The sequence below is a fragment of the Streptopelia decaocto genome (genome assembly GCF_964273445.1).
Source record: "Streptopelia decaocto genome assembly, chromosome: 3".
NCBI lineage: Eukaryota > Metazoa > Chordata > Aves > Columbiformes > Columbidae > Streptopelia > Streptopelia decaocto.
The window spans coordinates 45198583-45215051 of NC_138656.1; the positions used below are offsets into that span (position 1 = coordinate 45198583).

Genomic DNA, 16469 nt, shown 5'->3' on the forward strand with positions numbered 1-16469 from the left:
TGTGAACTCCTACAGTTTGTACATGTGCTGGCTGCTGCAGAAACAAATCCAGATGACCTTTGTAGTTTCTTACTATCTCTAACTGTAATTCTGAGTACATTTTTAGGCAAAAGAACTGTTGTCCATAAGCTGCACAGAGGTGCTTACCATAGCTATCTAAGCAGAGGAGTGGGGACCTGTGTTAACACCTAAACCTGGGTATAAGACCGACTACTGCTGCGACCTTGAGTAAGTCACATATATGGCTCTGTAAAATGATTGTACCTCCATCATCACAGGATTTGAGGGAGGATTAATCTGTTTATATCTGCTTAAAAAGATGAAAAGCATCAAGTCCTCTCAGCTGCAGGTTGTTGGGAGTCAGTCAACACCATGAATGTCAGACATTGAAACAGCCGTGCCCGGAGCCAGAGAATGTGAATATTGAAGGTGACAGCTTTAAAGTCTTTGTTATGTTAAGGGAAGCTTTAATTCTGACCTTTGCTGGCATACCATTCTATGACATACGTATCTGAAGACTTTTATGGGTGTATGCAACAAATCACAAATCCCTTATTGTGGATTTTAAGTTACTGCAGCTGCTTTGTGGCAAAATAAATCTGAAAATACTTAAAAAAACTTGGAGGGGAGGGAGCTGGCACATTAACTGATCTTTTAACTATCTGAAAGGAAAATTAAGGTATCTTATTTGACTGTTTTAGGCTTTGAGGTAGAGAGCATAGGTAGGTCTTGTGTATTTATTTTTTTTTTAATTACAAACCATTGGTATATTTTCAGTAAGTGAATCAGGCTACATTGCACAAATTTAAGCAGGAAAGCAAAATCTCAACAACACAGAAGCACTTCTACTCACCTTGCACACTCTTCTCAGAACTGCTAATTCAGTCTATAAGAATTTTTAGGTGTTACTTTCATGGTGATTCCCAGCCACACGTGCTGTGGCCCATCCGATGCTGTCATACATGCATCACTCCTACACTTTGATCCCTTCGGTCTCTGACTTCACTTCCAGTATAAAGCTTTTGTTCCAGTCTTCAAAGCCACTGATGTATCATGTCTTGGCTACAGCAGAGATAGCATCTCTTTATCTCAGTAGGAGTACAGTGTTCTTTTGATCACCAGAAATCAAAAGCCAACAAAAGTGTAATAATAACTAGGAAGAATACATTCTCTATTGAGATCAGCCACTGCCTAATAAAGTGCCACATACCAGGGCCAGGAAGCATGGCTTGTACTTTGCAGGATGGGGAGCAAAAGTGAATGTATCACTTTGAGCACAGTCTTTATCACTTTTTTTTTCAACAACAGGAATCTTTGTTTCCCTGTGAGGACATTTCTCCTGCTTAATAGTGTGGCAATGGCAGGTGGGTTGTACAGCAAGGAGAACATAATTCATCTCTTACTCATTCAATCCTGGGAGAGAGCAAAATGAAAATAAGACAATGCTGATTAGCAAAGAATTTTTTCAGCAAGGTTGGACAGATTATTCAAACCCTTTCCTTTGGAAAAGCAAATTAACTTTGTCGTGGATTAACACAATGGTAGGTATACATTTCTTTACATAACCACATGATAAGACCTAGTTTGCATTAAAACTCACATCTTTGAAAACTTTATTTTATGCTACTTTAAGTTGATTTGTTGCTAAAACATTTCTGCTCAATTGAATTGTGCAATTTATCTAACTGATGTGCGTGTGTGTGTGTAGATGGAGAGGGAAGGTCAATCCTATTCTTAGAGCCTGTGCATTTTCTGCCTTAGCTGTGTATGAAATTGTGCAGCTTTGGACCATATAAAGGTCTTACACTGAAAGAAAAGGCCACCTGGGACAGAGGCACCTTATCCTCATCATAGTTTGACTTTTGTGCAACAGGACAGACTGTATCAGTTAAAAAAAGAGAGTCATGTCCCTGATAAAACAGTGTTGGAAACATGTACAGATCATGTCTCCCTTCCCTCGTTGTTACTCATCTGCTTTCATTTAAAGTAACACCAGTGGGTGATGCTAATCTGATTGAGCTGCAGGAGTGCTTTAATAGAAAGTTTAGAGAGGTGGTTTTAATCCTGTACAGAACATTCTGACAGAGGATGGCAAAACAGGAAGCCCTCTTGTGCAGATCCTTCCTCACTGTCAGGGCAGGGTGGAAGATGCTGTCTGTAATTTCATGCCATTATCCCAAAAAGTGCTGGCTCCTCTAAATTTCTTTGCAACAGCTGCTGCTGGAAGCTCAGCTCTTTGTCCTGAGCTGTGGCAGCTGCCTCTGCTGATGGGAAGACTTTTGTTTTCACGGATTTGGATGGCGCTAGAAGTGAACTTGGAGGTCATCTGGTCCTTCCTCCAGCTGTGAGGCTGGACAGGCGCTCTTGACAGATGTTCTCAGTGACAGACAGAGATCTGGCTCTGAGATAAAACAGCTAAGCTGCCTGTCCTAAATTAGGGGGCCTGTCAGCCTTTACTGTGTGCAGCGGCAATTTGATGCCCGATTGTTTTTCAGCTTTTCAACTACGGCCATTTATTCAAGCCATATGATTGTGTGAAAGTATAAGATTTTACTTGAGGGATCCATTGTGAAGGTGGTGGCTTGATCTTTTAGTAAGTGTGTGTCCTCTGTTTTTATTCTCCTGCTTGAGCAGTTCACATTTTCTGCTACCCCATAACAGCCTTGCTCAGCCAACATCATGAAAATAAGTTTCCTTGGCTGTAGAACTGCAAAGCATTTAGGAGTTTTGAATAAATAAGGCAGCCTGTACCTCTTCAAATCAACGACAGACTTCTTGTAAAGACTCATGCATGGGATTAAAGAAATACACAAAAATATGATCACTGCCTACAAACTGAAGCGTTTAACTCAGAATGGAATGAGCAAACAAGCATAGTGAATTGAGATCTCTGTTCTTGGAGAATAAACACATCTGTACAAGCTCCCTTCTAATTCGCAAAAGAAATTGTAGTGTAAATGTCCATAGTTGGCACACTTTTAAGAAGACACTCTTACAAATTGATGTATGCAGTAACAGTGAGATATGCTCGGCTTCCCTAATACTGATTGATGTATTTTGTCCATACACACCTGCATTTGAAGGCATAGAAAAGAATTTTATTCTCTGTGAGAAGAAGTGACACTGAAAGCTTAGACCAGCCCTACATTTGCAACAAGAGATACAAAGGACTTTTTGAATGACCGGCTAGTGATAAGTGGCAGAGAAAAAAAAGTCCTATTGTGTAACCACATGAAGCGCTGGAGACAAGACAAATCTATTTACATATGAAAACTCAGACCTCAAGCAAATCTTATGGAAAAAGACGAGAGATGGGATAAAATAAATGCATAAAACAGAATTCCTTCTTGCCCACAGAGATTACTGCAAATGGCTACCTTTCTCATTTATCATTAAATTCTAATCCTTTATGCAACTGCAGTGATGGTCCCCAAAATACACTCAAGCTTTGTTCATAAATGTTTTTCCTCTTCTAAACATGCACACAGAGAGAGGTATAAATTATATAGTGAATATGTGCTATATCTGTTTCTCTCTACAGGTCATATTGCATCATGCATTATATTTAAGAAAATGCTTCTCCAATTTTAGCAACATGACTAAGGAAGAGCAAGGGTAATTCGAAAGATAACAAGGCAAGATTCTGTGTTATTTGTACAACATTAAACTGAAGAAAAAAGGAACACTGAAACTCTTAGAATATTGATATGCTGTGTTCATACAGGATAAAAACCAAATGGTAACAGGTCTTTGATATTCTAGTGCTATGAGAAATTAATTTCTACTCTGACTTGATGTATTATCTTTCTTTCAGCTGATTCTGATAAAATATTTTTCCTCTATACCAAATAGCTTTTAATATTTCAGTAGTTTACATTTTATGTAATGTCGCATGTAAAAAAAATATTGCATTATATGAACAGCCCATGATGTTATTTAATCGTAATGGAACAAGTTAGAAATGTGGTCCTGTTTAAGCTTGTACGTTACCTGTTCAAAACTTTGCATCGCTCCTTGTTAATTTGCTTCTGCATGCCCTGCTTGAACTTTCCTGTATATTAGGCAACCCTAATGATATTATAGGCCATGAGGGCTTTTAATACAAATAATTAGTGCAACAGGTTTTTGTTAAATTTCAGATTCAGTTAAACTGAAGAACTGGAAAGTGTTGAGAGAGAAATAATAAAATGTACCGTTTGTATGGGCCAGGTGCTTTTATATCTGAAGTAACTACCATATTATGTTAGCTTTTTGTAAGTTATTTAAAAGGTTCTGCTGTTTGAGGAGTCAGAAAAGTTTAAGCAAGAGCTGATAGGGCTCAGACAGGCAACTTTATTGTTTGTGACAGTGGCTGGTATCCTCAGCCAAAACGAGCTCTAAAACTCTTAAGTGTCTAGCCAGATAATCACAGGGAAGATGATCGTGATGCTTGTGATTTCCGACAGAGAGTAGTTAGTGCTGCGAGGAGGGCTGAACTACTTCTGCTAACATGAATTTAAGGCAGTGGTTTGACGCTGGATTGAATTCTTTGTGCACTAACAATTCTAAACAGTCTGCTTCAGTCACATTTTTTTCAAATTCTAATAATCCAGGATTTGCATGGGATTTCTCCTCTCATTTTAAATTGAGGAGTTCTCAAAGATTACGTTCTCTTAAAGGCATTATCTTAATAATGCCTTAGCATGAATGCATTTAAAACCATAGCAAAAGTTCAGTGAAGAGTGAAATAGCCACAAGCCTGCATATTTCAATAGCAAATGGGTTTGTCTCTTTAAATTGCATACCAGCCTTATCTGAAAAATGTAAATTCTACTGCTAAAAGCACATTCCTCTGAAATCAGATGTGGGATTCATTACTCAAGGCTGGTTGTTTCCACATTCATCTAATGAATTTTCCTGAATAGAAAGGATGATAGGGGGCCAAAGAACTAAGGAAAGCAGACTTGTGCAGTTGATATTAATCCCTTCCAAAATTACTGTGTCATTTGAAAACAAATGGCCAAATTCACTGCTGGTCATCTGAAGGGTGAACTTGCTAATCCTACTGCTGCTTATGAAGCTTTATTGCCCTGCAAGCTGCAGGTGCCAGCCCAGCACAAATCGAGCCTCACCAAGGGTTTAATTATTCACATCTGCTGTGGAGCACATTTGGGTCTAGTGGGGCCACCTCTGCTCTTCCAGAGGAGCTCAGCTTGGGAGAGTTTGGAACCATGCACCAACCGTGTCCCCACAGATTCCCCGGGTTCTTGGAGCCACAGCAGCTCATCCTTCAACAGACCCTGGATGTTTGCAAAGCTGATTGAGGAGCTGGAGTTGCCAGGATGACAGAACAGCCAGTTAGGAAGCTTTAAAACACAGTTTAGGGAGCTTTGAAACTCCCAGAAAATGTTAAAATCGATAGAAGATGATTTTGCAAGTATGACAGAGCTTTTAACAAGTTTGCTAAGAAAATAAACAAGTTATTTCCTTAGGTAATGCAGTGTTGCCTACAGTTAAATTTAGTAGCTCTGAATAAAACCAACAAAGATACCAGTAGGTGGAAAATTTACTTCTGCAGAGTTGTTTTCTGAGAAAATGCATGGACTATATGAAAAGGAATATGAACCTCAAACTACTGTGGTAATCTCTACAGGCAGGCATCATGAAAACAGAAGTAAATTATTTCAAAGTGGCTGAAGGACACAAAGCTGCGCATTGGAGAAGAAAAGACCTGTTGATAAGGTTCCCTGCTAATCTTCCCATTTCACATTCCTCCCCAGCAATCAGCTGAACAGAGTGAGGAAATGAGAACAACTCAATTCCTCGAACAAAATTAATGGCTTTAGTGAGGCAGTGAGGGCAATATGTTCTTCCCGGTTAAGCAAAACTGTGTACCTGCAACAAATTACTGTAACATTCAAAATTCATGAGAAGTAGAATATGCCCAGACTTTGAAACAGGTTGAGAAAGGACATGAAAAATTTCCCAAGCTGTGAGCAGCAAAACTAAGGAGACACAGGATCTTAAGCAACTTGCATCCTAGGACCTCAGCATCTCCTTCTGAACTGCGTGACCCTGCATCCTCCAAAAGCTCTGTGACATCCCTCACCACAACACTCGCACCTTCCAGCATCCCATTTAGTCCCAAAGGCAACACCTGGGGTCTTCCCTCTTGCTGCATCCCGCTTTTTCATCCTCGCTCACTAAAAGACCTGCTGAAGACTCTCACTTCCTTCCCACAGCACCCAGCACTGCTGGCAGCCAGGTGAGCACCCAGCTTTTGCTTTCTGGGTGGCCAAACAGAAATTAAAATATTAGATTTACCTGGTATCCTGTCTGTAGAAAGAGCAATATCTTTCCTCTTCCAGCTGCTAGTTTTTACAAGGTTTAGAAAAAACAAAGCAACTTTCCAACTTCTGTCGGATGTGGTTTATAGCAAAGAGAGTGACAGAAAATGGATGGGCAGTCATTGTGTAAACTTCGGTTCCTTAGGAACTGGACTAAATACTGGGCAAAACCATAAGTTAGTGAGTAGATATTAAGTCAACTTTTTAATAAAGATCCTGGTGGTTTTGCTGTTCTCCCTGTTGCATTTAAAATTTTGCAAACCATGTTATTTATAAGAAAATGTAAACTTTTTTTAAAAAAATAACTTATTTTAGAAATTTCTGCAAAATTATTTGGTTACTTATTATTATGAACTTAATTATTATTTACAAATACAGTAATATATTTTTTCGTAAACCTTCTCCCAGTCTTTCAGTTTCACATGACTACACTAAATTTTGTATTAAAAACCCAACTCAAGCAAGTATCTGAAAGATGAGTCCAAACTACCTGGACAATTTGCCTCACTTTTATTGGAAAACTATTTCTGTGAAGCAACACTGATCTTTTTTACAAGTTATTAAAATGCTTGCCTACTCCGAGTTTCACTGCATTAAAAAGTTGTACTTTTGAAAACATTTGCAGTGTGTATTTGAATACCACTTGTATGTTAGCATAGGTTGTTGGAGATACCATGCAGCTCTTAGACAGTGTTGGAAATGAGACCGAGCTGCAGTTCTGACTTATAAAAAGATCCCTGCTTAAAAGTTCATTCCCACTAAAATCAGTAGGGCTGGCAGTGAATTCACTGGGAGCTGAAGCTGGACTGAAATGTCCATCTGTTACAGCTGCCAGGGCATGGGCCACCTACATTTTTATGATGCCCGTTTCTTAAGAGTGAAGCGCTTCTTCCAGATCCTTCTCTTTTTTGTAGACTAAGACCATTTCAAATGGATGAGACTCTGATGTAATTATGACTGTATGACTCTGCAGTTGTCATAGCAATAAAATGAGGATGGCACATTGTTAAACCTTCAAATATAGTTAGCGCAGACCTAATAATCCATTGTTTCTAACCATTTCAGCCTATTTGTAGGACCTTTGGAGAAAGGCCAGTGAGGAGTCAGCCACAGTAAATTGCCTTCTGAACCTCTGTACTCCCTGTTTTCCACCTCTGAGCACCAGGAGCCCAACTCTTCCTCTTTCCTTGCAAACTTGCCTTTTCCTGCACAGCTCAGGGTGGGCTGGCTGTGCTGCGTGAGACTGAGAGAGTTGTGTTACGTTCTCTTGGTCATTAAGTTTTCAAGAGTTCCTCTTGTTACAGCCTTAAAAAGTATTTTTAAAAGGTTATACGTAATTTGAATTGGGGATTTTGGAGTGAAAAAGGGAAAAGGATTATTGTTGGTATGTGGTTTGGACCAAGGGTTGCAAGCTTTTGTAGTAACACAGCTTGTTCTGTCATGCACACAACCAAACTCTGACTCAAAGCTGCATGTAACAATTACTCAGTATTTAATCTCTGCTTTCCCACCAAGCACCTCTCTTTCAAAGCAATTTCCCTACTTCATGCTGTTATAATGCGGTGAAGAGATACAGCTCATAACCAAAACATCAGGCATAGAAGTCTGCCTCTGGAACAACTGCTTGACATAATAACAAATTTACTGTTTTTAAAACCTTTGTCTATGTAGCCAGGGTTCACTGCAATTGAATTTGAATACGAATATTGACTATAACTTCTCTCCCATGCAAGAAGGTGGTATTAAAAGGGACAAGGTGCTAAAAACTTAGCAAGTCCTAAATAATCCATCCTTTTTCCAGTGCAGATGATGCTGTGGAGTGATGCCTTAAGACTTCTGTGCTTCTCTTGGTACAGCAAACACCAGGCAACCATTCCACATTCCCCAGCACACAAGCATGCTGCATTAAAAGTAGAAACCTAAATAGTTTTGCCTTTTACGTTTCATTTATCTAAAAGAAAGTACTGTCAATTTTGCTTAAGTCCATTCTCACCAGTGGGACTATTAATGAATGGCACCATGTAAGAATTTGTAAAACAGGATCTTTAATTCTAGTAGAGACAGGATTCTCTTTGTTGAATTCAAAACTAAGTCAAATCCAATTAAGACAGAAGTAGGAAATTCCCATTCCAAATACAGGTAGGAAGAAACTTTTCTACTGTAATCTAAAAATTGCCTGCTTCAGTCAAGGGGTGCTGACTAGTCATAGGGTTTTTAGGGGGAGGTATGGAAAGGGGTGAAGGTTTGGAGTCACTGAAATAGTAAATAAAAATACACACAACATTAAAAATTTATGCTAAACATCATGCTTTTTATTTTTTTGAGAAAGAGCAAGAAAATAGCAGTACTTCAACAGACTAGAAAAAGCCTCAACTAAATACCAAAAGCACAGCAAATGATATTAAAAGCTGATACATTCTTAAGTCAAAACATAGAGTTGTGTGTACCTATGCATGTATATATACTCGTATATATGTATGTATACACACATACACACTGAACTTTTTAAATATAAAAGTAGCCATTTGGATTATCTGTGTTTGCCTTATCATTCATTTTAGTTTTGGGCGAGTGAAGTTACTAGACCAGAATTAACATTTAAAAAAAATCCAACCATTGCCACAGACTAGATTAATAATTTATACACATACACACTTACAGCACAGTCTTTACTGTTGTGGCCTTTAAATTCCACTAAGTAAGCCAGTTTTAGAGGGAATGCACAAAAACTCCACCCTGGAAGTCTCTTGACTTTTATCACTGCAACATCCTAGCCTTTGCTAAAAACTAAGAGAGGAGCTACCCCAGAATGAGATCTCCAATTCTTTCCGTAAACAGTATGCATGCCAGACGCGAACCACGCAAAAACCCTTTGAGATTTAAGCCCTTAATTATTAGCTTGTGTCAAGATTCAGGCACTGTGCTTTAGAATTAAGAAATGAAAATCACTTTGGGAGCTGATTTAACTTAGAGAAGGGTGAAGACTCATAGTTGGCAATTCTCATATTCCAAGCTGATTAAGCATTACATTTACACACTATGAAATAATAAAAACTTAACTGAGTGCTTTAGTAAGTTCTGAAAACAAAAATAAGTTATACTTCGAAGAACAAGTTAGTATAAAAAGTTTTAACATATGCAAAGTATGTGCTCAAAATACTTATTTTGCATTTTTAAAAAGAGCTGTAGTCTACCTTACAGAAACAAAGTTCACCCAGTATAAAATATTGCAATTTGTCCCATTTTGTCATATGAGCGGTTTTCTTATTCTTCATATGATCGAGAAAACTTGCACAAGAGTTCATGTTATTCCAAGCCACATAGTGGCAGACAGACTAAGTTTGAATCTGTGCTTTTACTATGCAGTACAGTAAAAGCTAAGCAAACCATTTCAGAACAGAGTTTAGCAGGTCAAAGCACTATGTTGATGCAAGATATCCAGACAATAGTATAAAAGTTAATGCCAAGTGGCAGTACCAAGAAAGTGAATTAGATCAACAGAAAAAAACTGCTGATAACATTCACTATCACACGTGCAGCTTGTAAGCTAGGAATAATGAAAAGTCAAAATTAGCTTAAGGATAAAATTAAACCGTGTAAACAATCCACCCAGTACAAAACTGGATGCAGCTGATAAAAGCAGAACTAGCTTAGTAGAGCTGAGGATGTGCGTGCATTCAGATGCCTGTTCAAAATGCAGTTATCAATACCACTGACCAAAAAAACCCCACCTATAGCTATTTACACCACAGCGGAGGCTTCCCTCCCCCCTTACAAAGTTATTACAACTCAGGAAGTCACTGCTGTCTTCTACGATTAAATTCCAGTTATAAACTACCAACATTTGTAAGTTGAAAACACCCACCTTGCAAATTAAATTGAAAACTCTTGTCAAGCATGTCTGAGGACTCTTCAAGTTAGAGTACAGCACTTTCCTCAAGTGGTATTTGCATGAGTAACTTGTACTAACAGCCTGTTAAAATAAGTGAATTTAACACAACTCGGGGTAGCTGGGTGTTCCTCCTCAGGCAGAGAGATCCGTACAGATTCCAGTCGTTCTTGCTGAGGTATGTTACAGGGAGAGAAGGACAAAAGAACCTCTGTCAGCCTGGAGGTGAATCTTCCTGCTTCTAGAAGTATTCCTCCTCTTCATCAAAAAAGCCATTTTCCAGAGCATACGTGCAGTCTGCGTTAGAGTCAGCTTGACAGGCACCTTTATACTCTTGAATCGATTCATACAGGGAGTACAGCTGACACAGCAATGACATATCTAGCTGCCGAAGGCCAACCTGAGGGGTGAAGAATTCAAACAAACAAAAAAACCCAAAAAGTATTTGAATTGTGATTTTACGGGCAGTATAATGATATATATTTTCCGTTACTAAACAAAGGCATCAAGCTTCTTTCTATCTTAAACAATCATGAAATACACAAGTATAATTCATTTTCGAAGGTCCCCACAGCATAAATCGGACACAAGAACAAGGAACAACGTGATGCAATACAGCAGAACATGGGCAAAGTGTACTTCAAGACTGTTGTATTACAATGCCTTGCTTAACTTCCAATAAGCAGTTCACTCCTGTCCAAAGCATTACAGATAAACTCATAAACTCTACATTCCTCATTGTGCAAGAGAAATACTTTTCCAGTAACACTGTGTGACTGTCACGCATCTTTCTTAGGCAGTATCATAGGCTCTTCAGTTTTCTTTAAAGTGGCCTGGATTAAAAGTTGCAAATGGAGCTCTGGCTGGCTTTCCACTTCCCAGACAAGTATCTTCTACTATAATTATCTTTTTTTGTATCCACATATATAGGCAACTGACAAGGGTAGGTATGTCTAGCACAATACAGCGTGCCACTTGAAGGCAGCATAACTAGGGCAGATGTGAGATAAGGATGTACATTCTAGCCTGCAAATCTTCAGGATGTTTTCATGTGCTACTCAAGCATAGGTCTGATTTATAATTAACTGCCTAATATTTTTGGTTCCCAAACTTCTAAAATATTAGTTCCAGGACTAATTAAAGATTTGGAGCAACAGTTTAAAAAGGTTACCTTGTAGTCTGCATCTTTGTGTCAGGTACAAAACCAGTACATTGCACCACAAAACAAAATAAAGGTAGTCATTTAACTCAAAGCAGTTTCCCTCTCTAGCAAGGAAATGGAGAGTTCATTTGATATTGTCACGTAGACAAGTCAGATCAAATTAAATCTAGTTTTTGTCTTGTAGTAAATTAAAACCACTACCCAATTTAACATTTTCAAGAAGCAACTATTTCTGCCTACGTTTTCAAATAAATGTTAGGCTGACAGGCTGTTCCTAGTTAGCCTCAGTTTCACCAAATAGAAGTTTTTGCTACAACTCATGCTCAGAGAGGGAATAAAAAAACAAACAAGCAAACAAAAAATTGTAACATTAGTAGCTTTTACCGCAGCCTGAACGCCAGGCTACATTTCACCCAGAATGAGAATTCTTGTCTCAAAAATCTCTCCAAGATTCTAAGGACAGATACACTCAGCACATGAGAAAACCACAAGAAGCTAGCATTAAGATCTTCTGGCATTGCTGAACTATCCTACCAGCTCCTTTTTCTAAAGATGGAAGGAGGGTGGAAAATATCACCACCACAACAACTTACCAACTGAGAAAAACAGGATACGGTGTCATTCAGGACCAACACATACCACTTGGTGAGGTTGTGAAGCTGAGACATGATGTCCCATACAGACCAAACATGAGGACTTTAGGACAAGACATGGAACAAGACGTGGAATGCTGTGCCAGCTTCCAGGAGGTTATGGACAAGCCTTTCCACCACCTCAGATCTATGCTGCTTTTCATTACCCATCTCTGTTTTCCATTGTAAAATGAACACAACAACTTTCTCTTCCCTTGTTTAAGCATGCACTTGGCAGGAAGCAAATGCTACTCTTCCTTGCTCTCTATTCTGTAAGAGGAAACCAGCACTTGTGCAAGTGTCCTTCTGCAAAAATTTGTAAAACAAAAGCAACCAAACAAGACTGCAGGAGTGAAAATACAAGGGAGGTGTTTGTACCATATCCACCTCCATCTAGCCCTGCTGAAGCAATTTCATCAGACTTGTTAAGCTAATGACTGTTTACCTGCCCAAGAATAAAGTCTGCACATCAGCCTTTGGAAGTAGCAGTGGATGAAGTTTGGCTTGCCCTTCCTAAACAAACTGCTTGCCTTGGGTGAGAAAGGATGCTGTGAAGTTGCATCTAATGCTATGACATGCGAACAGGAGACCCACCAGGTAGACTTACATGAGAGCTAAACATCTGAAGGACAAGACTGCAGTGAAGAACTGTTCAAAGACCAATTAGGAGTGAGTTGAGCCAGAAGACTCAACCTGTAGACGGAAGAACTGTTCTTCGTCTCCTGAGGAACGCAGGAGCATTTTCACCAGCAGCTCTCCCATTTCAGCTCTGTAAAGCACTTCAGTGCTTACTGTGAAGATCAGTTCTACACCAAACGCAATCTCCAAGATAGAAATTGCTCAGCAGAATTAACTTAGCAGGCCATAACACCACATAGTTACATTTAATATCTTTTCTGTAGCTGCCACTAGTGTCAAGCAATGAAACACAAACAATAGTCTATTGAAAAAAAGCAGCCTCTAGCTCTTCAGAACTTTCAAGTCTGATCCCTGAGGTAGCAAAAGCCTGAAGAAATGCCCAAGCCTGCTAGCACAAGCATAAAGATTTTAATTCCAGCCAGCCTGCATTTGACTCCAGAGTTTTATTATAGCACCTACAAGACAATCTATAACGCACAGTCCCCATGCAATCGTCTCTGTTCCTTGGGATCACAGTTCTGAAGTGACCACTCCTTTCCTCCCTCCCCCTCCAAGGCATCTAAATCCACCACTTTCTCATCTTTCAAAACTTCTACATATAGCACCTTGCCTGATCACGCAGGGAAAGATGCTCCTGTGCATTTCTTCCTCATACACCATCAAAAATTTAAAGCAAGTTTATTACTCAATAGAAATGCTATCTCTGCTGCAAGAAAGTGTGTTCAATATAAATAATAAAGTGCTATTATCTATTTGATGAATGGCAGCGTATTAATACATGAGAGTCTCTCTAATTTGTACAGGCCACAAAAAGATATATCTGGAACCGAGGAGGCTGTTGCTTTAAAGCCTTTGATATGTTCAGAGGTAAAGTATTTTTTCTTCAGAAGTGTTTTATCAAATTATCATCAAGGATAACAGAGTATCAAAGGGTAAGTCTAGTTGCCAAATTACTTTAACAAGCACCCCATTTGATTTTCCATTAGGAAAAATAGATTGGACTTTCATAATGAGTTATCTTTGATTTTTTTGAAAGGACGAAGACTCCTAATATCATATCCTTGCTTCCCCTTAGCACGCTGCAGAAAAAAGCCCCAGGGCTGATAGCCACTTTTGCTTCCTGAGCTTCAACACAAACTGGCAGCTCTATTAACGTGATTTTAAGATAATCTTATATTGTATTTAAACTACTTGTTGCAAGACTCATGGCAGACTAAGATTTCAGCAGACTACATCGCCCTTCTAAATCCACCGAAAGGTCTTTCAACAGAGTTTCTTGTGCTCCAACACCTTTTTACCATAAGATAAAGGCCTTAAAAAGGGCAATATAATATTTTGTATGTTTTAGAATACTAAGTGCACAATGCCAAGGTCAGTATCGGTCTTAACAACTGCAGCTGGCACCAGCAAAGCACCAACACCCCGGTTAGTGTTCAATCAAAAGCCGTACCAGGTGCCCCGGGGGAATTTCACTAATAACCCTGCGCTACAGAATCAAAACAAAGTCGTGAAGAAAGCTATGCTTAATTGCACCTCACCTGTACTGAATGAATCCCTGGCGATACTTTTGTCTTTATTTATGTAACCGACAGCCTCCTACAACGGGTGTGGGGCTCCCGTGGGTGCCGCAGGGCGAGGCTCGTTAACCGGCTCCCGGCCCGCAGACCCCCAAGCGCCAGCACCGGCCCAGGCTGGCGGAGCCAGCGCTGCTACCGGTGCGTGTCACGGTACCTGCACCGCGCAGCAGCCGGGCCGGTTACGTGGGGCTGCACCGCCCCGGCCCTGGGCCCGCACCCACCCGGGCCGCCCGCTCCGCCACCACCGGCCCCGGGGAGGCCCGCTGGGCGGCCCCGGCAGCGCCCCCCGCCACCGCCGGCCACGTCCGCCGGCCCGCCCCGCTCACCATCTCCTTGCGAAGCAGCGCCAGCGCCGCGTCCAGGTTGGGAGGCTTGGGCGGGCGCGGTGAGCCCCGGCCGCCGCCGCTCAGCTCGTCCTGGATGCGAGACTTCTGCGCGTACAGCCGCTCCAGGTCCCGCCAGCGCCCGCCCTGGCCGCCGCCGCCGGAGGAGGAGGAGTTCAGCAGCCCGCTCAGGCTCTTGGGCAGCGGCGGCAGCCCCGCGCCGCCACCGGGCCCCAGCAACCCCGGCCCGCTCATGCTGCGGCGACCGACGGAAAGAGCCGCCTCGGCCCCGCTGCGGGAGGTGCCGCCCGGAGCCCGCCCCGCCTACGGGCCGGGGCGGGGGGGGAGAGCCCCGGCGGGCGGGGCAGGGGCGGAGAAGCCGCGCGGAGAGAGGCTAAGGGGTCCTGGAAGGCAGGAGGCTAGGCCGCAGGTGCCCGCGGGTGCGGGGCGCACTGGTGGCGGGCCTGGCTGCCACGCCGTACCGCGCAGGGACGGCTTTGTCTGAGGCGCGGCGCGGCACAGCAGCGTCCCCTCGGGCGGGGTCCGGCCTGCCGCCCGCCTCAGCCAGGGCGCTGGGGCCAGCGGGCCTGTGTTCCGCAGAAACGCCCCCGCGGCAGCCGCCTGCCCGGGGCTGGAGAGGCGGAAGGTCCCTGCGGACACAGCGGAGCGTCCCTGCCGGCACGACGGAGCCTGCGGGCTCGGGGCAGGGATGCCGGAATGAGCTGGAGTGGGATGAAATGCAGTGAAAGCAAGCGCGAAAGCTGATTAAATGCTCCAGGCGGAGGTGGCCGGTTTTTCTGTGGCGATGGTGTTATTTCAGTCACCTGATAACACGACAGTGCTCTACCTATCAAGGTGTTTCCCTTCACATCCTCACAGCCAAGCTTTGTATCAAAAGCCTTTATCTCCAAGCGTTGAAACTAAACAAACTTGGGTGTATCTGCTCTGGGAATCAATTCTCTCAAGCTGACAGATCTCATGTTTTAATTCCAGGTTTATTCACAGAGAGGTTTATTGTTCTGGCTTACAGACATACCCACGCACCTTAGAGGGTCATAGCAGGGGTGCCACGCTGCAGGACAGGCTGGTTTGGGGCAGGGGGATACAGTATGGGAATCCCCAAAACTGCTAGTGCAGCCACAGTTGTGGTATCACAGGAATACGGCCTCTGGGCCAACTGCAGTGTGCACTTGGTTTCTGGCCCTGTATTTTTTTCCTCATTTTCCGTGTCATGTTTGTATTTCTGCAGTCTCTTGAATAAATTACAGCGATTTGGGATTATTCGAAATTCAAACCAAAGCAGAGTATAAAATCAGAGTTCTGGTAAGGTGCTGCCATTGCAAAGCCAGACTGTTTAAAGGTGCAGTCCTATTGCCACAGCCTGTTTTGTCTGTGAGATTTTTCTCTTCAAGAAGGAACCTGATATGGTGATTTTGAGTTAAGCCTCTACCTTATTTTCAGTTTTGTTGCCAGACTCCCACGGCTTTTTCATAGTTTAAATGTCATCAGACTGTGACAATTGTTTTAAAACCGCTTACAGTGGAGGAAGCTTTTTCAATCTTTATTCATGTTTACATGCTACTTTAGGGATTGATTTTTCATATGACCTGATGTGCTTTTTAATGCTTTGTACACTGGAATCAAGAAGATATTTGTTTCCTCTGTTATGATGCCACTTTGGCCCAGGTCAGTTGTGAACAATAAAATAGTGTTGATAGCCTTTATGAAACTAAAGACATTTTAAACCATCCCTACCGTAGATTAAAAGAATCAACAACCCCCTTGTCCTTCCAGGCCAAGGGTGCCTGACAGCAAAAGTATTTATTCAGTTTGCTGAGGATGTAAGCATTTAACTATCTTCCCATTTATTAGCAAATACATTTATTTGTTCGTCTTCCAGCCCACCCCCCTCTTTTTTTTT

General features: G+C 41.7%; 1 protein-coding gene across 1 annotated transcript; it reads right to left on the reverse strand.

Annotated features, from left to right (window-relative positions):
* Positions 1-8615: 8615 nt before the first annotated feature.
* Positions 8616-14867, reverse strand: FAM89A (family with sequence similarity 89 member A). Its single transcript, XM_082047849.1, has 2 exons — positions 14552-14867; positions 8616-10615 (listed from the first exon to the last, which is right to left on the reverse strand). Exons 1-2 carry the CDS (start codon positions 14801-14803, stop codon positions 10457-10459), a joined length of 411 nt encoding a protein of 136 aa, XP_081903975.1. The 5' UTR covers positions 14804-14867; the 3' UTR covers positions 8616-10456.
* Positions 14868-16469: the final 1602 nt, after the last annotated feature.